This window comes from Tamandua tetradactyla, chromosome 18, assembly GCF_023851605.1.
Source record: "Tamandua tetradactyla isolate mTamTet1 chromosome 18, mTamTet1.pri, whole genome shotgun sequence".
Lineage (NCBI taxonomy): Eukaryota > Metazoa > Chordata > Mammalia > Pilosa > Myrmecophagidae > Tamandua > Tamandua tetradactyla.
In genome coordinates, this window is record NC_135344.1 from 36,361,825 (window position 1) to 36,385,581 (window position 23,757).

Genomic DNA, 23,757 nt, shown 5'->3' on the forward strand with positions numbered 1-23,757 from the left:
ATGTCCAAAATATTTATAAAATCCTGAAATTCAGCAACAAAAAGACAACCTATTTAAATAATAGTCAAAAGCCTTGACATCTCTCTAAAAAAGTTATACAAATGACCAGAAAGCACTTGGAAAGATGCTTAATGTCATTAGCCAGTTGCCGAAATGCAAATCAAAGTCACAATGAGATATGATTTCACACTCACTACAATGGCTGCTATTGAAAAAATGAAAACTATGTTTTGGAGAGGATGTGGAGTAATAGAATCACTTATTTATTGGTGGGAATATAAAATGCTGCAGCCGCCATGGAAAATAGCTTAGTGGGGCCATTCCCAAGAAAGTGAAGTATAGAATTATCATATGACGTGGAATTCCTGCTTCTAGGTACGCACTCTCAAAACTTGAAAGCAGGGGCTTTTAACATATTCTTACACTGATGTTTGCTAGCGGCATTATTTACAGTTACCAAAAGATGGAAGTAACCTCAAGGTCTAGCAACAAATGAACAAACAAAATGTGGTATGTATATACAATAGAATATTATTCAGATGTAAGAATACATGAAGTTTTCGTATATGTGACAACTTGAAGACTTGTTGAGTAAAATTAAGTCAGTCCCAAAAGGACAAACATTGGATGAATCTTGAAGACTTGTTGAGTGAAATAAATCCCAAAAGGACAAACATTGTATGATCTCACTGTTAGTAAATAGTTAAAACAAGAACATTCATAGAGTCGGATAATGAGATATAGTTACTAGTGGCCAGTGTGGGGCTGGGGAATGGTAGTTAATGCTCAGTTGATGCAGGATTTCTGCTTGAGGTGATGGAAAACTTTCGGTAAGGATTGTGTTGATGTTAAATTGTGAATGTGATTAATGCCACTGAATTATATTTGAATGTGATCAAAAGGGGAAATTCTGGACTTTATACATGTTACTAGAATAAAAATTAAAAACAAAAAAGCCCAACAACGTAGGACTGTACAAAACAGTGAACCCAAATGTATAGCAACGGGACCAGACTAATGCAAAGTATTAATGATAGTGTGTATATGGGGATTGTGTATTTTTCTTAATGATTTTTCTACAACTTTGCTGCTAAGAAAAAGAATTACCAATGAAATCAAACTGGTGTAATTGGGTAGAGAATAGATTTAAACTACTTTACATGTTGAAGGCTAGTGCCATACACAGTTTTGGGTATGTTGACCTCTTATTCTTATATTCAGTGTTGTAATTCCTCTTCCTGTTGCATTCTTCTTCTCTTTCAAATTGTCTTAAAATGTTATTTGGCATCTGAAATTGCACATTACAGTTCACATTTAACCAGTGCATGAATTACTTTTATCATTGTAATTGATCCTGTTCCATTGTTTATAGCCTACCAGTAGACATCAGAATTATCTTCCTTGCCAAAAATAGAAAAAAAAGTTTTGTTTAGAATAACCCATATTTTGGTGTTGATATTTCTTGTCTTTGTGGCTCATTAAAGCAGTTCATAGTGTCTTCATAAGAGGACTGTTTCCTGATTTTTTTTCTCTTTTATATTATGAGAACATATTTAGATGGATGTAAATCCTTTCCCCCCCACGTTTACTCATTTGTATCCCTTTTCCATATTGTAATGTAACTTATTTACCTTCTTTTGTCCTTTCTTATGCTCATACTATTTAATGATTTCCAAAATTTTATTACTGGTTGTGAATTACCAGTTATCAATTGGATTTCCCCTGAGACAGTGAAAGGTGTTCCCACCCTTTGATAGAATGTGTTCCATATCTTTGCTGTGTAATACCACCAATACTCTATTTCATGATTTTATCATCCCTGATTTTTAACATCCCTGAAATCCAGATGTGATTTACAATTGATGGCGTCTTATGATCGCTTTTACTACCAGCTGGTACCTGTGATGTACTGTCATTACCTGCACTTGTACAATCTTGATGTTATTTCTATGGCATGATGGCTAACTGTAGTCAGTAAATGATTAAAGGACATTTTGGGGAAGGAATATGAATCTGGCTATTGTCTCAGAATCTTTCATAGATACATTTTCGTAATATACAGAGCATATCAGACTTAAACGCAGTATGGGCATTGATTACTTCAAAGACAATCTGAAAGACATTAGTGGAATGGAGTACTGTTTTAAGGCATATTATCTTCAGAGCTCTTGATGGCATAGCATATAGGAGGAGAGTATTGTGAAAAAATATGTACATTGATGACTTAGTGAAAAATGATTCTGAATATTCTTCTGTATATGGAAGAGGAATACTTTTGCCAGTTTATTTTGCTTATATTTCCTTGCTGTATATAAGTGATAGCATTGTGTCAGAAAATTGGTGTTTTTTCTTCCTCAATTATACATAAATTCCAGTCAGTTGCTTGTTACATTGAGTGAAATGTGGTGTCTGCTTTTCAACATGTAGTTGTTCTCACAACTAAGAAATTTTAATTTTCTAAAAAAAATGTAGTTTCATTTTTGAAACTCACAACCTTAGAAGTTGAGAATTAGATGCACTGTGAATATAAAATGAGTACATTTGCCATTTCAAACAAGTACTTGATCCCTATAAAAAAAGTACAGTAAAGCATAAATAGTATTAATGTAGATGTCAAGCTAATTTAATGCTAGTTGAATTATTATCTTTGTTGTTAACGTGACACCATTTTAAAGAAGACAGTTTCTTTTCTGCTAGGAAAGAAGGCAGTGCAGAGTAGTTTGGTCCTTCACAGGTTGTAATAATTCCTTTGAAATTCATTAATTTGTTCTTTTAGTGTTACCAAGGTTTGTTTTCCCTCTCTCACTCCTGGTGTTTGAATGCATATAAGTCCTTTGCCAATTTCTACGATGAATCAATACAAAGAGCTTCACATTTAGCTGCTAGATTTGGTTTCTGTAAGAAGGAAAAAGATACGTAGCCAGGATAGTAGATGCTAGCACCTTTCCTTTTTTTTTTTTTTTTTTTACATGGATAGACACTGGGAATCGAACCCGGGTCTCTGGCATAGCAGGTGAGAACTCAGCCTGCTGAGCCACCGTGGCCCGCCCTCAGCACCTATACTTTTAATGATGAAACATGAATATTTATATATTTATTTATTTGTATTGTCTGAACTTGTGAAATATTTCATAGTTTTTTAGAAAGATCATCTTCCTCTTGAAAATTGAGGACCCTAGAATGAGGACTATGATTTCCAGGATAAAATAAAAATAATAAGTTTTAGCAAAATTAAACAGGATTCTGGATCTATCTTGGAGAAAATATTTAATCTCTTACAGGGAATTTAAAATTATTTTTCTTTTTATGATTATAGGGCTATGCACCACCTCCTAAAAATGGGATTGAACAGAAACGCCCTGGACGCCCCTTGAATATTACGTCTTTAGTTAGGTTATCTTCAGCTGTGCCAAATCAGATTTCCATTTCATGGGCATCAGAAATTGGAAAGGTAAAGGTTTTCTCCTCGGGTAGCATGAGTGTACCCCTCCTGGGAATTGATTTATTCTGCTTTTTCTTAAGCTGTTAGCTCTGGCTCTTTCAGTTTTGCATATGTAATCTCTAAAAAGCAATACTTTTCAATTCAAAGGTGGAGGTGTGGACATTCTTAAGGTTAAAAACTATAGCTGTAAGGTTCCTGTGTATCATCTCTTTATTTTTCTGGAAAGGAAATGGGTATATTTATAATACTTTTTAAGATGATATGATCACAGATGTGTTTGTGTATTCTTATGTGCATGCATGCACTTGAGTGTTTACATAGTATTTTAAGAAACAGGAAGCTTTGAGTGATGTCTTTAATTTATTTGTGAAGAGGAACAAAGGAAAGCCTTACCATTTTTAAGAGGAAATGGTTAAAAGTACACATATTGTCATTACAGCTTTTATATAAACAGTTGCTAATTCAGATAACATGTGGGCATCTTGTATAAAACATTTACTTAAAATTATTTCCTCTATACCTAGAGGTTAGTGAACCTTGATTTCTCCTGATTCTTAGTCTCAGAATTCATTGTATCTGTTATGAGATACTGATCAGTACAATAGGGAATTTTCACTGTGGAATTGTTTATATAATGAAATAATAGAATGTAAAGAAATTCAAGTTCATGTGTGAATATCACCTTTAATGTTCTTATATCATGGAAATAAAGGATGATATTCCTATTTTGTAGACTGACAAATTAAGGCATACATTTATAGGAGAAATTTTTTCAGTTTCATCACCAAGGTAATTGCAGAACTGGAAAAAAAGAAGAGAATAGTTTATATTAAACATTGGAGTTTAAATATTACTGTTTAAAAAATATTATTGTCTTAACATACCATAAGGAACGTATTGCAAATATTTTGCACTTTCATGAAATGAATGTGTAGTGGTAAAACATTAGATATGGATTCAGACAATATTGCTTTAGTCCCAGGTTGGCTGTTATTTGCTTTTGGCCAGTTGCTTAATTTTCTGAACCCTTTCAATAACCAAGATTAGGTAAAGTCTTGAGAGTGAGTGTGATATACAAATGTGACATTATTAAATGAACAGTTTTTTACACTTAAGGCATTTGAACAGAAGAGTATATCCTCTTGAGGTGATTAACTTACATTTTTTTAAAAATAATGTAGATTCTGAATACTGAATTAATTTAAGCATAAAATGGGAATACAATTCTTTCCTTGTAGTTAAAATAATTGTTGTATAATTTGCATATCCTTTTGGATATACAGATATTTAAAAGGACTGTTGCTGGGTGAAGGTTGTTAAAAAAAAGTGATATTTAAAATATTTGGCTTGGATTACCAGCTGTTAGAAATATTTTGTACATTATAGAATCAGTTGAAAGAGTGTGTGTATGTAGTGAAATGGTTAAGATGGGATTGTTTTAGTGTTTAGGTCTCAGTTAATAGCTCACAAAGGTTCCTTTGCTCCAGATCTAAGAGGTACGGATTGAACTCTTACTATTTTTGGCCTAGTCTTTCTGATTTTTTGTCATTTCTTCATGTGTCTTACATACTACAGTAGCTACTTCTTCCCGGGTAGAATGCCATTTGGGGAAAGGAATTAATGTTTCAAAACTTTTCTCAGAGTAAAGCCATTATGGGGTTCATTTCAGTGATTTGCTAAGGCCATAGCCAGAATTAAAACTTTGGAACTCTGGATTTGAAAAGTTAATTCAGACCTTTGGTGTTTGAACTTTGTTTTGCGAATTTTTCAAATGAAAGTATGCTAAGAGTCTCATTATGTAGAGCAGATAAAAACAGAGCAACTCTGGGAAAAGTGAGAATGAGAGTGTGTGTTCTCATTCATACCACAGTGGCCATTAAGGTACCATTTGTGCTTAGCTAGACACAGCTAGACACATCAATGAAAATCATTGATGTAAGCTGTATTTCACGTGTGTTTCAGTTAGTGATTGAGAAACAACTTTAATATAATTGAACTTTTATCTTTCCTAAATTAGCTGAGTTGATATCGTCCCCTTCCCAGTCTTGGACCTTCCTGTGAAAGTTATTTTGAATGTTGTGTTTAGAAACTAGAGTTTCTTAGACAAGTATTTAATGTAAAGACACTATCTCTTGTCTTTAATACACATTATCTTTCTTTGTAGAATTACTCCATGTCTGTATATCTTGTACGACAGCTCACATCAGCCATGTTATTACAGAGGTTAAAAATGAAAGGTATTAGAAACCCTGATCATTCCAGAGCACTAAGTAAGTAATGTTTGTAAGACTGAGCATATGAGATACTTTAATGGGAAACAAAAAAGGCCTCACAATATAGAAAACATTTGGGTGCAGTACAAACCAAAATTTGTGGTTAAAAAATGCTCTAAGAGTTTAGCCCTGTAAATTGAAAAACCTTTCTCTTAGAAACCACTCCAAAGAGGATCACTTTTAAATCCCAGTGAGCCTGGATTTTGGCCTTTTTTATGAAAACAACTGTTTTATGTAAATGTCAGCATGGTGGTAGTTTTAATTCATGCATTGACTTGAGAATAGGAATGCAAATCTTCAAACTTCCAATATGTAATAGGATATACATTTAAAAAAATGCGAAGTAAATTCTTTTTGCAAAGAAAAATTACGTTGATATCCATCAATAATATTTGCTGTTTGCTTTCTGAGATACTTAATTTTGTAATTTTGCTTTCATGATGCAGAATAGTAGGTAAACAATATCTAGTAAACTAAAATGTAAGTAATTCAGTTCAGTAACTGAACATAATAGAGCAAGCCATTTTTTGGGGAAAGGGAATATTTTTTCCCCAGTTGCCTGTCATACTATTAAGTGAACCAGAAAGGAAAAAAATCCATATATTGAAAAGTGAGTTAGGTAGGGCTATAGAAATGGTATCTTGTCTCATATACCCATACCATTTCTCATCTCCTCAAAAAACACATTATTGGTCTTCCTGCCTAGAACAGAAAACAGTGAAGCTGTTCCCTAATTTTTCTTGCCCTACTCCAGTTCTGCTGCCTTCAAAGATTAAGCAAGCCTCTCCATGTAAAGGTATTGAGAATTAGGTACCTGAAGGAGATGTGTATATATTTATTAGTTTGCATATACAGTAACTTGTGTACATTATCGGTTGAATAAAACTGCGGACAAATTACCATGTCCATAGTTGTTCTCAGTTGCAAAAGAAAGTATAAAAATATTTTGTATTATCTTTTCTGTTGACAAATTTAACACCTGTGGGAAAAACTTACTGGTTGTAAAAACCATGATGAATATGTATTAGGAAAGCATTGAAACTAAGGGTACCACAGCATTCCAAATTCTATTGTTAATTGTTTTGTTTTTTTACCTGCAGTTTTACTTTCACTTTCCTTCAATGATTTTTTTATTGAGATATAATTATCAAAAGTGTACAATCATTGGTTTACACTATCATCAGAAGACTGTACATTCATCAATACAGTTGATTTTTTAGCATTTCCATTACTCCATAAACAATGAAAATTAAAGTAAAAAAGAACACCCAAAATATCCCATACCCCCTATACCCATACCTCCATTGTTTGTTTATTTTGTCTGTTTTTTCTTACTCATCTGTCCATATGCGGATAAAGGGAGTGTCGGTTACAAACTTTTTACACTTACACATTCACACCTTAAGAGCTCTAGAATTATTCAGGCATCTTTAAGAATCAAGGCTATTTTTTTTTTACAGTTCAGCAGTTTAAGGTATTTTCCTCTAGCTATGTAATCCAATACACCAAAAAATGAAAAGGATTATCTATATACTGTGTAAGAATAGCCTTCAGTATGACCTCTCGACTCTATTTGAAATTTCTCAGCCACTGAAACTTTGTTTCTTTTCTCTTCCCCTTTTTGGTCAAGAAGACTTTCTCATTCCCATAATCCCAGGTTCAGGCTCAACCCCTGGAGTCATGTCCCACATTGCCAGGGAGATTTATACCCCTGGAAGTCATGACTCAAATAGTGGGGATAGCAGTGAGTTCGCCTGTGTTGTTTGCTTAGTGAGAGAGGCCTCATCTGAGCAACAAAAGAGGTTCTTTGAGGATGACTCTTAGGCATAATCCTTGGTAAGCTTAGCTTCTCCTTTGCAGGAATAAGTTTTGTAAGGGCAATTCCTAAGATCAAGGGCCTGTCCTATAGGATTGGCAGTCCCACAGCTTGCAAAACTATCATGTCTTCCCCAAGTGGGGAAGTTGAATATTTCCATGGTTTTTCCCAGTTTCTCAAGGGGATTTTGCAAGTACCTCTTAATGTTCTGCCCAGCTTACTTTGGGATATATTGGCATCACACCAACCTATACAAACAAACAATATATCACTTCCTATTTATCATTTCATGTAATTATGGTGTTCAGATAAGCTGACCATACAAGTTAAGTTTAGATAGTGTGCTACTGAAAATAAAAATTTTGTAACAAAGAAACGTCCCTTCTTTTGGTCTCATATAGAAGTTGAAGTTTTAAAATACTGTCTTTTACCTTTATACTTTACCCTTTAGTCTGTTTACCTTAGTCCTACCCTGGTAAGCTTCATTCATATCTCTAATTGAAGTCTGATCACTTTTTCAGTGTTTTTAACAATTGCTGTAAGGGATAATGCTGACTTTCATGGCTGTAGAACTCTAGCTCTGTGTCTCAGGTATCACACAAATATCCAAAGTTCCAAAGACCTACCAGGTTATACACATAGAGCTTAGCATCTCAAAATTTAGAAATAACAGTTACAACTCTGGAATAGATGTGTCTGCTATAAGAGATTGCAATCTAGGAACCTTTACAGTACACCTTCACTTGATAACTGTGCTTTCAAATTCAGTTCTCAGAGTTTGTACATTATAGTTAGTCCATATTGTGAGGCATTATAATATCTGTCTTTTTGTTTCTGGTTTATTTTACTCAACATATTATCTTAAAGTCCATTCACCTAGTTGCATGCCTCACAACTTCATTCCTTCTTGCAGCCACTCCATAGTCCGTTTTATGTATCCACCACAGTCACCTCTTCAATCTTCAGTCATTGTACCTGTATGTCACCTCTATCAATTTGAGAACACTGCTACCATAAATACCAGGGTACAAATGTAGTTTTACTTTTTAAAATAATTTTTTAAATTCAACTAAAAATGTGATCTAGAGTTTGCCAGTTCATTTTTTAACCTAATACTGGAAGTATGATTGTGTTTTAGTAGTACATCAATATTTAACTTTGTTTTTCTTTTTTGTAGTTTCTTGACCTATTTGAAGTCCTTTGGAAATTTAAGAACAAGATATATATTTCTGTAATTCCATTGATATGAAAGCATTTATATTTTTAAAATGTTTGTTTATTTATTTTTCCTTTCTAAAGTTAAAGAAAAACTTACTGCAGATCCTGATAGTGAAATTGCTACAACTAGCCTTCGGGTATCCTTGATGTGTCCTGTAAGTAAAATAACAAAACATTCTGGGTATTTTTACTTCTTATAAATTATTAGTTTTCTTATAACAGTAGGCTTGGTAATTAATTATATATTATGATAGAATTCCTAACTTCTGTCATGTTTTCCATTCAGGAATCTTCATGTGTAAGCATCATAATTCTTTATAATTCTTTGGACAATAATTAACTAAGAGGAGACCTAAAAGGATATTTTATCAAAGAGGGAAGATAGCTTTAGGTTTAGAATAATCTACTACTGTTAATGCTATAGGAATCCACAGCAAATAATAAGCATATATTAAAAGTTGTCTCCTTTTATCAGAATATAAATGGTATTGAAACACACCAATATAATTACTAGGACCTAAGAAGCACTAATTGATGATTGTTGTTTAATGAGTTCTCAGCCAGTTAGGGGACGTGTGGGATGTTTTAATGTATTTCTAGGGCACTTTTAAATTGCACAATAATTTTTATTTTACATCTTATGTAGAGACTATGTGGGAGAAATCAGTCAGCAACTCTGAGATAACACCAACTCGTATGAAAAACAAGCAGACTGTACTTACCGCTTAGAATTGGGTTACAGGAGTACCAAGGAAAAGATGGGTGAGGTCAGGAATAATGAATGAAGTCTTCTTTAAAATCAGCAGTATTGGAGGGAGCCTTTCCACTTGAAAGGAGCTTCATAGAAATAAGAATTTATATTGTAGTTTTGAGAGCATTTGAAGCTACCATTATGACAAATGTAAAATGTTTAAAATGGAGAGATAATTGCTTCAGAGAAGGGAATAATTTTTTGATTTCCTATTATGTGCCCCTTATTTACCTGTCTGAGCACACCTGCATGAAGGATTTGTCACCATTTTGCAGGTGAGAAAACTGAGACTAAAAGAGGTTGACTAATGCATGTCACACAGCTAGTTAGTAGTAGGACAGTGATAAAAATATTGGTCTTTGGATGCTATTCTGGTTCTCTTTCCAATATATCATATTATCAAATTGGGCTAAGATTTCGTGATTATAAGTCTACCACTCTATTACCTTGGAAAGTGGCATTTTCTGTAGTTTTAATTTTTTTATCATCATTAATTTAAAAAAAGTTACTTACTCTTATTGAAAAGGCTTTGAATTACGTGAAACTGAGAATCTATGGTTATCAAAGCCAGAGTGAAATTCTGTAGTCCCAGAGTAGGACATTAAGGCTAGAGGTAGTGGCATAGGCCCTCGAGGCATGTGTTTAGATCCAGGACCTCCTCTTGCTCACAAGCTCTGTACACACCTTTAGACATGAGTTCTTTTGAGCATCTTCATACTGCCTTTTTCCTCTATCTCATTTTAAAATTAAAATTGCCCCTGTTGTGGGTCCCTGGTCCTATTCTAGAGGGAGCACAGTAACCTCCATGCACATATTGGTATACCTGTATGTCTGCACTGGTGTTATTGGATTGGGTACTCCAGTAACCCAATTCTAAGTGGTAAGACTGAACCAGGAAATTTTTATTGGATTCACCCTCCCATAACTTGCCCTTCAAACAGAAGCAGCTTGCAAACAGCTGAAACAATGTAAGAAACAAATTAAGTCACAGAGGCCTAGGGGAAAGAATTACCTGCTTTAAGTCATAGAGTAGAACCACCTGTTAGAGGGAAAAGTTCTATTCCTTGAGGATTATTAGGGGCTTTCGAATTTCTGTTAAACATGAGAATATCTAAGGCTCAGAGACAACCTTGCTGTTCCCTTTCCTGTTAACCCTAGTATGTTTAGAAAACTTTATGTGGACTGTGTCTGAATACAATCACTATATGGAAAGGACACCTTTCTGTTTTAGTATGTCACACTGTTTTGTCAGCAGGAAAATATTTCTACACTATTTAGTCTAAGGGCTTGCGCAGTTGTCCATTGCCATTTTTTGCCTTATTTTCTTAGAACGTATTTGTTTTTCCTTTTCAAACAGACTGTGTTATTGCATTAGAGGATTTAGACTTTCAGTAATAGTGAAAGTGGTATATCAAAGTGGTTAAGATTGTTCCATATAAAAAAAGGAGCATTTGTTTCAAACATGTCAAGTTTTTTTTTTTTTAATTAATAGCATACAAACACGGACATTCTTACCGTATAATCAATAACTCACAATATCAACACATAGTTGTATATTCATCACCACGATTACCTCTCAGAACATTTGCATCAATCCAGAAAAAGAAATAAAAATAAAAAAAAAAAAATTCGTACATACCACACACCCCCTCACCGATCACCAGCATTTCAATCTACTAAATTTGGCATTTTTCCCCCCTATTATCTTTATTCTGTGTGTTTTACTCATCTGTCAATAAGGTAGATAAAAGGAGCATCAGACACAGTTTTCACAATCACACAGCCACATTGTGAAAGCTATGTCATTATACAATCATCTTCAAGAAACATGGCTACTGAAACACAGCTCTGCATTTTCAGGCAGTTCCCTCCAGCCTCTCTGTTATGCCTTAACTAAAAAAGGTGATATCTACATAATACGTAAAAATAACTTTCAGGATAGCCTCTTGACTGTTTGAAATCTCTCAGCCATTGACACTTTATTTTGTCTCATTTCTCTCTTCCCCCTTTTGATTGAAAAGATTTTCTCAATCCCTTGGTACTGAGTCCCACCTCATTCTAGGATTTCTGCCCCACGTTGCTAGGAAGGTCCACACCTCTGGAAGTCATGTCCCACTAGAGAGGGGGAGGGCTGTGAGTTTGCTTGTCATGTTGGAGGAGAGAGAGAGGCCACATCTGAGCAGCAAAAGAGGTAACTGGGGGTGACTCTTGGGCCTAATTTCAAGTAGGCTTAGCCTATTCTTTGCAGGGTTAAGTTTCATATGAACAGACCCCAAGGTTGAGGGCTCAGCCTATTGCTTTGGTTATCCCCACTGCTTGTGAGAATATCAGTAATTCTCCACATGGGGAAGTTGAATTTTCCCCGTTTGTCGTCATTCCCCCGTGGGGACTTTGCAAATACTTTTTTATTCACTGTTCAAATCACTCTGGGATTTATCGGGGCATCACTCTGGACAAACCTACAAACTCTCATGCCCTACTCAAGGTTCCATGTACTTAATGGTGTTCAATTAAGCTGTCCACATAAATTATATTAGGAAATGCACTAGTCAAAATATAAATTTTGTACCAAATAAACATTTTTTTGCTTTAGTCTCACACATTCAAACATGTCAATTTTAATAAAAGTAACTTTTAATTATTTGAAGTAGTGAACTGTTAACAGATCAAATTGTTTTTGACCCTTCTAAATTCTTAATTTTTTTTATGTCTATGCTTAAAAATGACAACAGGTCTGTTACTGAGACTGTTTTATGAACTTCTCCTCAGTATCCATCCTGATTTTTCCAGAACACTTTTCAAGAAAAGAGTGATTGATATTTTTCAGGCTGTAAAAGTGTTAACATAGAGTTGAGTAGCTGAGCTGTACTATGTAGTACACATTAATTAGAAGACCAAATCCAAGTGCTTAGATGCCAGAGAAGTTAAATGATGAAAGTAGATTTCGAGGAAGAGAAAGTACTAGTGTAAGTTGAAGAGAGCAGAAGGGAATATAACCAGTTGACTCTGGAAATAACAGGATCAGATGCTGTGACAGTGGAAATGGAGAAAAAAAAATGGATCACAGGCACTTGGAAGGAGAAGAGGTGAACCCTGGGTTTATTTGGCAAAAACAAGGGGAGAAAATGATAGGCTAAAGTGCTGGAAGAAATGTTATTAGTTAATATTTAACACTATGTTTGTAAAATGATTTCGAGTAGATGTGAGCTTAGATCGTCGAAGCAGATTCTATGACCTCTCTCCTTGGGATCTAAGAAAGCCAATTTTTTTTTAAGTGCTAAAAGTACCAATTTATTTTAAGCTATCTTTTATTTGTGGTTATCTATGTGCTTCTGTAATGCAAACATAAAAATTGTTTGTTTGGATTTGTTTACCAGATTTTGCTCTTCCAGTAATATTTTTTTTAATTCATCATCATGGTCATTTCGTAGAACATCTGTATCAATTCAGAAAAAGCAATAAAAGAAAACAGAAAAAAATGCATACATACCATACCACTTACCCCTCCGCTTCACCAATCACCAACATTTCAATCTGCTAAATTTATTTTAACATTTGTTCCCCCTATTATTTATTTATTTTTAATCCATATATTTTACTTGTCCATCGATAAGGTAGACAAAAGGAGCATCAGACACAAGGCTCTCACAATCACACAGTCACACTGCGACAGCCGTATCATCATACAATTAACTTCAAGAAACATGGTCACCCCCGAGCATGGCTCCACATTTTCATGCAGTTCCCTCCAGCCACTCCATTACACCTTAACTGTACAGGTGTTATTTATTTAATGCATAAGCATAACCTCCAGGATAACCTCTCAGCTGTGTTTGGAATCTCTCAGCCACTGACTCTTTATTTTGTCTCATTTTACCCTTCCCCCTTTTGGTCAAGAAGATTTTCTCAATCCCTTGGTGCTGAGTCCCAGCTCATTCTAGGATTTCTGGCCCACGTTGCTAGGAAGGTCCACACCCCTGGGAGTCATGTCCCACGTGGCGGGGGAGGTCAGTGAGTTTGCTTGCTGTGTCGGCTGAGAGAGAGAGGCACATCTGAACAATGAAAGAGGTTCTCTTGAGGGTAACTCTTAGGCCTAATTTTAAGTAGGCTTAGCCTATCCTTTGCGGGATTAAGTTTCATATGAACAAACCCCAAGATTGGAGGCTCAGCCTTTTGCTTTGGCTGTCCCCACTGCCTGTGAGCATACCAAGAATTCTCCACTTGGGAAAGTTGAATTTTCCCCCTTTCTTACCATTCCCCCTGAGGGGACTCTTCAAAAACTTCCCTATTCACTGTTCAAATCACTCTGGGATTTATCTGGGCATCGCTCTGGACAAACCTACAAAATCTCATGCCCTGTGCAAGGTTCTAAGTACTGTGGTGTTCTATTAAGCTGTCCACGTAAGTTACATTAGGAAATGTACTAGTCAGAATATAAATTTTGTACCAAATAAACGTTTTTTGCTTGTCTCACACATACATTAAAGTTTTAAAATATTAATTACAGTCTATTTTCAACATCCTGCATAATTGACATTCCTTTGTTCTTCCTCATGCAGAAACATTTTTAAATTTGCACATTTAGTCACTATCATTATACACTATAAGCATTCCTAGATTATACCATCTCAGTCTTTATTGTCTATTTTTCCTTCTGATTTCATTTGTATCCCCAGGCTTCTCCATCATTCTCACATTCAACTTCGTTCAGTATTCTAACATTATTGTATTACAGTTAGGTAGTACTATCCATGTCTGAATTTTATAATCAGTCCTGTTGCACAACCTGTATCCCTTTAACTCCAATTACCCAATATCTACCCTATTTCTGTCTCCTGATGGTCTCTGTTACCAACTGAAATTCTCCAAGTTCATTCATAAGAAAGCCAATTTTAAAGTAATTCTTGAAAAAAGTTCTGGCTGTGTATGTATCATATTCCTAAACAAAACACCTGAATTTTACATGGGAGTTTTATCTTCGTGATGCTAGATAACAGCCACTGATTCTTGATCTGTCCTGCAGAAGTGGATTGGTTGGCTGCAAGATAGAAAAGGAGAGCTAAGTTTGCTTTTATTTTTTTGGATTCTGATTATTTTTAGTGCAATTTTATTGATTATTATTTATTTTATTGATGCATATTATATATTCACATACTGTATAATCACCCAAAGTGTATGATCAGTGGTTCACAGTATTATCATATAGTGTGCATTCATCATCACAGTCAATTTTTGAACATTTTCATTACTCCAAAAAGAATAAAAGAATAAAAGTAAAAGCAAAAAGTAACACTCAAAACATCCCATCACCCCCTATTATTCATTTTTCTTTTTCCTTTTCTTACTCATCTGTCCAGACACTAGATAAAAGAAAATGTCAGTCACAAGGTTTTCACACTCACACATTCATGTCTTAAAAGCTATATAGTTATACAGTCATCTTTAAGAATCAAGGCTATTGGATTGCAGTTCAGAAGTATCAGATATTTCCCTCTAGTTACTCCAATACACCAAAAACTGAAAAAGGGTATCTATATACTGTATAAAAATAACCCCCAGAATGATCTCGCCACTCTGTTTGAAATCTCTTAGCCATTGAAACTTTATTTCATTTCTCTTCCCCGTTTTGGTTAAGAAGGCTTTCTCAGTCCCACTATGCCAGGTCCAGGCTCATCCCTGGGAGTCATGTCCTACATTGCCAGGGAGATTTACACCCCTGGGAGTATTCTCCTACCTAGTTGGCGTGGGGAGGGAGGCAGTGATTTTGTCTGCTTTGTTGGCTTATGGAAATAATTCTGCTAAGGATAGTTTGATAACCACTGACTCTCACCATATTTTACATAGATTGGTACTAATTATTCCACGGGGAAGTGAAAATCAAATAGGATACTTCATGTTTACATTTTATTACTAAGGTATTGTATTGGTTAGAAAGTTTTCTTCATATTAAAACATAGTACATTTCAAAACAGCAACTATTACCTGACTAAATTAGCATTTGACACATTCAAATCTTTAGCAGTATGCCATAATCACTGTTGGGAAATTGATCAGATTTTTTCCCAGTAAGTAATAATGTCTTCTTAAACATTTAGATAATGCTCATTAACTCTCAGAAGACACTAGAATTGGGTTAAATTTTTATTGTTCCTTATGTTGTCATTTTTGTATGTTATCGAAATTCTAAGGAGATGAAAAAAAGAAAGCCACTATTCTCAAAGTGTGACCCAGGGATATCTGGGGCTCCTAATATTCTTTGGCGAGGTCCACTAGTCAAAACCATTTCATTTTTTAAAACATTTTTATTGACACATCTTCACACACATGATGTTACCTATCTTTTTTTTCTCTGACTCTGTCATGAATATGTTTGGCAGGCACTACTTTTATTTTTGACTACAATAAATACTGATAAATGTCATCTACATCCATACAAATGCTCAGGTTCTCAATTTTTAAGCTTCTGAAACTGAAGTTCAAAAACCAGTGGCCTAGGGTAGGCCACGTAGCTCAGCAGGTGGAGTTCTTAAGCCTACCATGCCAGAGACCTGGGTTCAATTCCCAGTACCTGCCCATGTAAAAAAAATCAGTGGCCTATAAAACCATAGTTGGCTAAGTTAGGACATTATTTTAAAGAAAAAAAAATGACAATACCTATTTGATAATAATTATTCAAATAGAGTAGGAGCATACAGTATTACCAAGGTCTACAATTCAAAATCAGTGTTATTACTAATAGTATGATAAATATCTCTCTAAGTTTAACTGCCTGTCTTCATAATCATATGCTTATGGAAAATTTTTTATTGTTTTATATATACTTCTGTGGTTTACTTTGTTTTCAATTAGTAGTTTATTTTAAATGTATCAGTAGGAATAAATCTACTGTATCTTAATTATTGCTGTCATTTTGTTGCATAGGTGTGGTGTAACTTATTTATTCAACCTTTTTAGTGACTGGATTGTTTCTAAACGTTCATTGTATAAGCAACAACAAAAAAACTCACTATTTCTGATAAAAAAAATTCCTAAAGAAAACACCAACAAGTAAAATTCAGTACTATTTTAAAGGAAAAATAAGATTACAAAGAAGGATTCATCCTAGGAATATAAGGATAGTTGAGTTTTAGAAAATCTAATATCATTTGTCTTATCCGTAATGGTAAGGAAAAAAGAATTTTGTAATCATATAGGTTCTATTCAGGGTATACATCCTTTCCTAAAAGAATACATACTTAGTAAAATAGAAAAAAGGTGGATAATTCAACCCAAAAGCTAACACCATGTGTGATGTAATAAAGCCAGGACGTTCTCATGAAAGTGAAGAACATTTGGATTTGTGTTCTATCTCTGCCAACTGTGACTCTTAAGTGCATAATTAGCTTCTTGTAGCCTCAGAACATCAGCCTTGTCGGTACAGAATTGTGTATATTTCATGCCACTATTTGTGAGAAAATACTTTTTAAAAATATACTCTTGCATACATATAAAACATTTGTGAAAGGCCATGTGATGAATGACGGAGATTCCTCTAAATATGGAAACTGGGGACCAGATGAGAAGAGGATTTAATTTTGGGGTATATGTGTTTTTTCCTCCCTGTGCATTTATGTATTAGCTATTTTGAAAAAAATGAAATAGTCAAAAAAAAAATCATATGGCAATTGAAGAATAAAAGTAAAATATATAGTGACTCTGATGGGGTAAATTCTGATTTGGGTTTCTTTTTTTTTGATTTACTGTGTATTCCCTTTGTTGTTTTGTTCTCATTTCTGAAATATTTTTCCATGTTATGTTCCTGCCCTACAGTTAGGGAAAATGAGACTGACAATCCCATGCCGTGCAGTGACTTGTACACACTTGCAGTGTTTTGATGCTGCCCTTTATCTACAAATGAATGAGAAGAAGCCCACCTGGATTTGTCCTGTGTGTGACAAAAAGGCTGCCTATGAAAGTCTAATATTAGATGGGTAATTATATCCCTCTTATTTCCATTCAGTACTGCCCTATGTAAGTTCTACTCTAGCATAAAGTCCAAATGTTTGTATGTGTTCTGCTTTATTAACTCATAGTTTTAAGCTGTAGTTAGTGGCTCTTTTATCTTTATGTGATTTTGTTGGGGGCAAACAAGTGTGTAGTTTCTTTTATTTTTGCTTTCCAACATAATATCTTATTGCCCATGGGAAAGGGGAAAAAGTCCACTTAGTGATGTTACTTTGCTTGCCTAGAACTTACTGAACTAGCAATTAGGTCTTGGCAAAAGCAGAGGAAGTTTATGGTAGATAAGTCACATTATGCAGCTGATAAGTTAAAGCTAAATTCATTCCCGTATTGCACATGTCTGAATTTGGAAAATGGTGTGAACTAGTCATTAGTAAGTGATTAGTTTTTTTCAAATAATAGTTTAAAAAACATTGCATATGCGATGTATGCAGTACTGTAAAGTTTAGAAAGTACAATTAACCAGAAGATTAAAATGAAAGTATTGGGTACATGGGTGGTTCAGTGGTAGAATGCTCACTTTCCATGATGTATTAAAAAGAAATCGTAACTCCCCTTATTGATTTGTGACCTACTACTTTAAAAAATATTTTTATCCCATATTATTGTCCTGTAGACTTGGTATGGTAGATTTGTTACTTTTGATGAAAGAGTATTAAAATACTACTTTTAACTATAGTCCATAGTTTGCAGTAGTACATTTTTCCCGTGCATTACTCTATTATTAACTGCTTTTAATAGCGTTGTACATTTGTTCTAGTTCATGAAAGAACTTTTTTGTATTTGTATAGTTAATCGTAGACATTGTCCACCACAAGAATGTTATACATTCCCATGTTTTAGCTTCCAGTTTTTCTTCTGGTGACATATATGAGTAAACCTCTCCTATCCACCATATTCACAAACCATTCAGCACTGTCAATTATTCTCACAGTTAATGTACTACTGGCACCTCTGTCCGTTTCCAAACATTTTAGTTCAACCTAGTTAAACATTGCACATATTAAGCAATTGCTTCTCATTCTTTAGCCATATTCTGTATCCTGGTAACCTACATTCTGCATTTTATTTCTAATTTTATACATTATAATTAGCTCATATTAGTGAGCTCCTACAATATTTGTCTTTTGCATCTGACTTTTTTCATATAACATTATGTCCCTAAGTTACATCTATGTTGTCAGTGCTTCATGGCTTCATTCCTTCTTACTGCTGAATAATAATATTCCATCATATGTATATACCATATTTTGTTTATCCATTCATCTTCTGATGGATGTTTGAGTTGTTTCCATCTTTTGGTAATTGTGAATAATGCCGCTATGAACATTGGTGTGTAAATGTCTGTTCGCGTTCCTACTTTCAGATCTGGGTATAACCTGAGTGGCGAGATTGCTGGATTGAAAGGCAATTACAGTTTGCTTCTTGAAGAACCACAAAGCTGTCCTCCACATTGGCTGTACCATTTTATGTTCCCACCATCTGTGTGAATAAGTGTTCCAGTTTCTCCACATCCTCTCCAACACTTGTAGTCTCCTATTTGTTTAGTAGTGGCCATTCTAGTAGGTGAGATGATATCTGATTGTGGATTTAATTTGCATTTTCCTGATAGCTAGTGAAGCTGAGCATCTTTTCATGTGCTTTTTAGCCATCTGTATTTCCTCTTTGGAAAAATATTTATTCATCTCTTTTACCTATATTTTGAATTGGGTTGTTTGTCAATTTATTCTTGAGTTGTAGGCTTTCTTTATATATTCTGGATATCAAACCTTTATCAGATACGTGGTTTCCAAATATTTTCTCCCATTTAGTTGGCTACCTTTTCACAAAGTCCTGAAGTATTGAAGTATTCGATTTTGTGTTCTTGTTTATCTGTTTTTTCTTTTGCTGCTTGTGCTTTGGATGTAGATCTTAGAGATGTTTCCCTACATTTTCTTCTAGGAGTTTTATGGTACTGGCTCTTTTTTTTTTTTAAACTTTTTTTATTGTGTAATATATATACAAAGCAAAGAAAGGAAAAAGCAATAGTTTTCAAAGCACGCTTTAGCAAGTAGTTACCGGACAGATTCCACAGTTTGTCATAGACTACCGTACCATAATCTTAGATTTTTCCTTCTAGCTGCTCCTGAATATAGGAGGCTAGAAGGAATAAAGATTTTTTTAACTTCACAATCAACTTTTATTTTCTTTTTTGTGAAAAATAACATACATACACAAAAGCAATAAATTTCAAAGTACAGTGCAGCTTTGTTAGTTGTAGAACAAATTTCAGTGTTTGGTTTGGGCTACAGTTCCACAATTTTAGATTTTTACTTCTAGCTTCTCTGAGATACTGGAGACTAAAAGAAATATCAGTTTCACGTTTGAGCAGTTATGTTCGTTTTTAAAACCTTGCCATCTCTGTGTAACTCCCATCACCTTTGATCCTTCTCTCCCACTCTTTGGGGACACCTGGGCCATGGCCGTTCCAGCTTTTTCACGTTGGAAGGGGCTGTCAGTAATATGGATTAGGGAGATGGAACTAGCTGATGTTCTGGAGAGGCTGGCCCCTCTAGGTTTTAGGACTTATATGGTCCAGGGACCCATCTGGGGGTTGTAAATTTCTGGAAAGTAACTCTAGTGCATGGTACTGATTCTTACATTTAGGTGTTTAATCCGTTTTGAGTTAATTTTTGTACAGGACATTAGACATGGGTTCTTTTGATTATGAATATCCATTTCTCTCAACACCATTTATTGAAAAGACTGTTCTGTTCCAGTTGAGTAGGCATGGGAGCCATATGAAAAATCAGTTGAGCAAGGTCTGAGGGGCTGTTTCTGAACTCTAATGTGATTACATTGACCATTATACGTCTCTATGCCAGTCCCTTGCTGTTTCCATCACTGTGGCTTTATAATATAATAGGAAGTGTGATGCCTCTTATTTCATTGTTTTTCAGTATGTTTTTAGCTATTCAAGGTTCCTTATGCTTCCAAGTAAAGTTAAGAATTAGCTTTTCCATTTCTGCAATTTTTTTTCAATATTTTTATCGATACATCTTCATACACATATATTCCATGCGTAGTGTACAATCAGTGGCTGCAACATCATCACACAGCTGTGTATCCTTCACCTTGTTTGTCTTCAGAACATTTTCATCACTCCAGAAAAAGGAATAAAAACTCATGCATTCCATACCCCTAGCCCTCCCTCTCACCAATCACCAGTATTTCCGTCTTCCCAATTTGTTTTACCCTTCATCCCTCCTATTATTTATTTACTTTTTGATCCGTATTTTTTACTCATCTGTTCATACCCTCTATAAAAAAAGTCTGAGACACAAGGTTTCACAGTCATATAGTTAAATTATAAAAATATCTTTATACAGTTGTCTTCAAGAATCAAGGCTACTGTAATACAGCTCAACAGTTTCAGATACTTCTCTCCAACCACTCCAATACACCATAAACTAAAAGGGTTATCTATATAATGCATAAAAATAATCTCTAGGTTAACCTCTTAACTCTGTTTGAAATCTCTCAGCCACTGAAACTTTGTCTCATTTCTTTCTTCCCCCTTTTGGTCAAGATGCCTTTCTCTGTCTTTTGATGCCGGTCTCAGCTCATCCCAGGATTTCTGTCCCATGTTGCCAGGGAGACCCACACCCCCTGGAGTCCTGTTCCACGCAGTGGGGAGGACAATGAATTCACTTGCCGAGTTGGCTAAGAGAGAGAGGCCTCATCTAAGCAGCAAAAGAGGTTCTCTAGAGGTGACTCTCAGGCCTAATTTTTTGGGGGGTGCATGATCTGGGAATTGAACCCAGGTATCCCACATGGAAGGTGAGCATTCTACCTCTGAACCGCCCGTGCCCTCTTCTTTTTTTTTTGCTATGTCTTTTTTTTTTTTTTTTTAACATAACAACATACAACAATAAAAATTCTTACCATGTGATCATTCCATTCTTGGTATATAGTCAATAACTCACAACATCATCACATAGTTGTATATTCATCATCATGATCATTTCTTAGAATCGATCAATAAAAGCAATAAAAAGAGAAAACCTCATACAAATCATACCCCTTAACCCTTCCTCTCTTTGATTGCTAGTATTTCCATTTACCCAATTTATTTTAGCCTTTGTTTCCCCTATTTTTTTCTATACCTCTTATCGCTCCCTTTCATTGATTGCTAGCATTTCAATCTACTAAATTCATTTTAATATTTGTTCCCCCTATTATTTATTTATTTTTAATCCCTATGTTTTACTCATCTGTCCAAACTGTAGATGAAAGGAGCATCAGACAAAGAGTTTTCACAATCACGCAGTCACATTGCAAAAGCTATATCATTATACAGTCATCTTCAAGAAACATGGCTACTGGAACACAGCTCTACATCTTCAGTCACTTCCCTCTAGCCTCTCCAATATACCTTGAGTAAAAAGGTGATATCTATATAATGCGTAAGAATAACTTCCATATAATCTCTCAACTCTGTTTGGAATCTCTCAGCCATTGACACGTTAATATTGTCTCATTTCTCTCTTCCCCCTTTTGGTCTGGAAGGTTTTCTCAATCCCTTGATACTGAGTCCCAGCTTATTCTAGGATTTCTGTTCCATGTTGCCAGGAAAGTTTATACCCGTGGGAGTCAAGACCCACGTAGAGAGGGGAAGGGCAGTGAGTTTGCTTGTCATGCTGGCTGGGAGAGAGAGGCCTCATCTGAGCAACAAGAGAGGTTTTCTGGGAAACCAACAAGAGAAGAGTCTGGTGACTCTTCTGCCTAATTTTAAGAAGGCTTAGCCTATCCTTTGCAGGGATAAATTTCTTATGAACAAACCCCAAGACTGAGGGCTTGGCCTATTGCTTTGGTTATCCCCACTGCTTGTGAGAATATCAGGAATTCTCCACATGGGGAAGTTGAATTTTTCTCCTTTCTCACCATTCGCCCAAGGGGACTTTGCAAATACTTTTTTATTCACCATTCAGATCACTCTGAGATTTATCGGGGCATCACTCTGGACAAACCTCAAACTCTCATGCCCTACTCAAGGTTCCATGTACTTAATTGTGTTCAGTTAAACTGTCCACATAAGTTATATTAGGAAATGCACTAGTCAAATGATAAATTTTGGACTAAATAAACATTTTTTGCTTTCGTCTTACACATACGTTAAAGTTTTAAAGTATGAATTATCATCTATTTTCAACACTAAGCAATATTGACATTCCTTTGTTCTTCCTCGTGCAAAAACAATTTTTAATTTGTGTATCTAGTCACTATCATTGTACACTCTAGGCATTCCTAGATTGTACTGTCTCAGTCTTTATTGCCTATCTTCCCTTCTGACTTCATTTGTGCCCCCTTCTCTCTCTATCCTTTTCACATTCAACTTCATTCACTGTCCTAAAATTATTGTATTACGGTTAGATAGTATTGTGCTATCCATTTCTGAATTTTTACAATCAGTCCTGTTGCACAGTCTGTATCCCTGCAGCTCCATTTACCCAGTATCTACCTTTTTTCTATCTCCTGATGGTCTCTGTTCTTAGCTGAGATTCTCCAAATTCATTCACTGATGTTAGTTCATATCAGCCATGCATCCTTCTTAGGGCTGATTTTAAGTCAGCTTAGCTTCTCCTTTGAAGGAATAAATTTCATAGGGGCAGTCCCCACGATTGAGGGCTCAGCCTATTGATTCCTTTGTCTCCATGCTTGTGAGAATATCAGAAATTTCCAAATGGGGAAGTTGAATTTTTCCTTCTTTCTCCCCAGTCCCCCAAGGGGACTTTGCAAATACTTCTTTATTCACTGCTCAAATTACTTTGGATTATATCAGGGCATCACACTGACCTGGACAAACCAACTCGTGGCCTATTCAAGATTTCATGTACTTAATCGCATTCAACTAAACTGACCATACAAGTTAAAATAGGAAATGTGCTACCCAAAATATAAACTTTGTTGGAATTTTGATTGGTATTGCATTGCATATGTAGATCAATTTGCATAGAATTGACATCTAGCCTTCCAATCCATGAACACAAAATGTCTTTCCATTTATTTATTCAGGTCTGCTTTGATTTCTTTTAGCAGTATTTTGTAGTTTTCTGTGTACAAGGCCTTTTTATCCTTTGTTGAGTTTATTCCTAGAAATATGATTCTTTTAGTTGCCAATGTAAATGGAATTTTTTTCTTGGTTACTTCCTCATATAACTCATTACTAGTGTATAAAAACACCATTGATTTTTGCATGTTTATCTTGTATCCTGCC

The 23,757-nt window shown here is 35.0% G+C and overlaps 1 protein-coding gene across 11 annotated transcripts in view; it reads left to right on the plus strand.

Annotated features, from left to right (window-relative positions):
- The window catches only part of PIAS2 (protein inhibitor of activated STAT 2), a 189,476-nt gene that overhangs the window by 92,018 nt on the left and 73,701 nt on the right, over positions 1 to 23,757 (plus strand). For all 11 annotated transcript variants that reach the window (XM_077135545.1, XM_077135542.1, XM_077135540.1 and 8 more), the window contains 4 exons: positions 3,317 to 3,451; positions 5,607 to 5,712; positions 8,831 to 8,904; positions 17,310 to 17,470. In XM_077135545.1, coding sequence (XP_076991660.1) covers positions 3,317 to 3,451; positions 5,607 to 5,712; positions 8,831 to 8,904; positions 17,310 to 17,470 — 476 coding nt within the window. The remainder of the gene's footprint in view (positions 1 to 3,316; positions 3,452 to 5,606; positions 5,713 to 8,830; positions 8,905 to 17,309; positions 17,471 to 23,757) is intronic.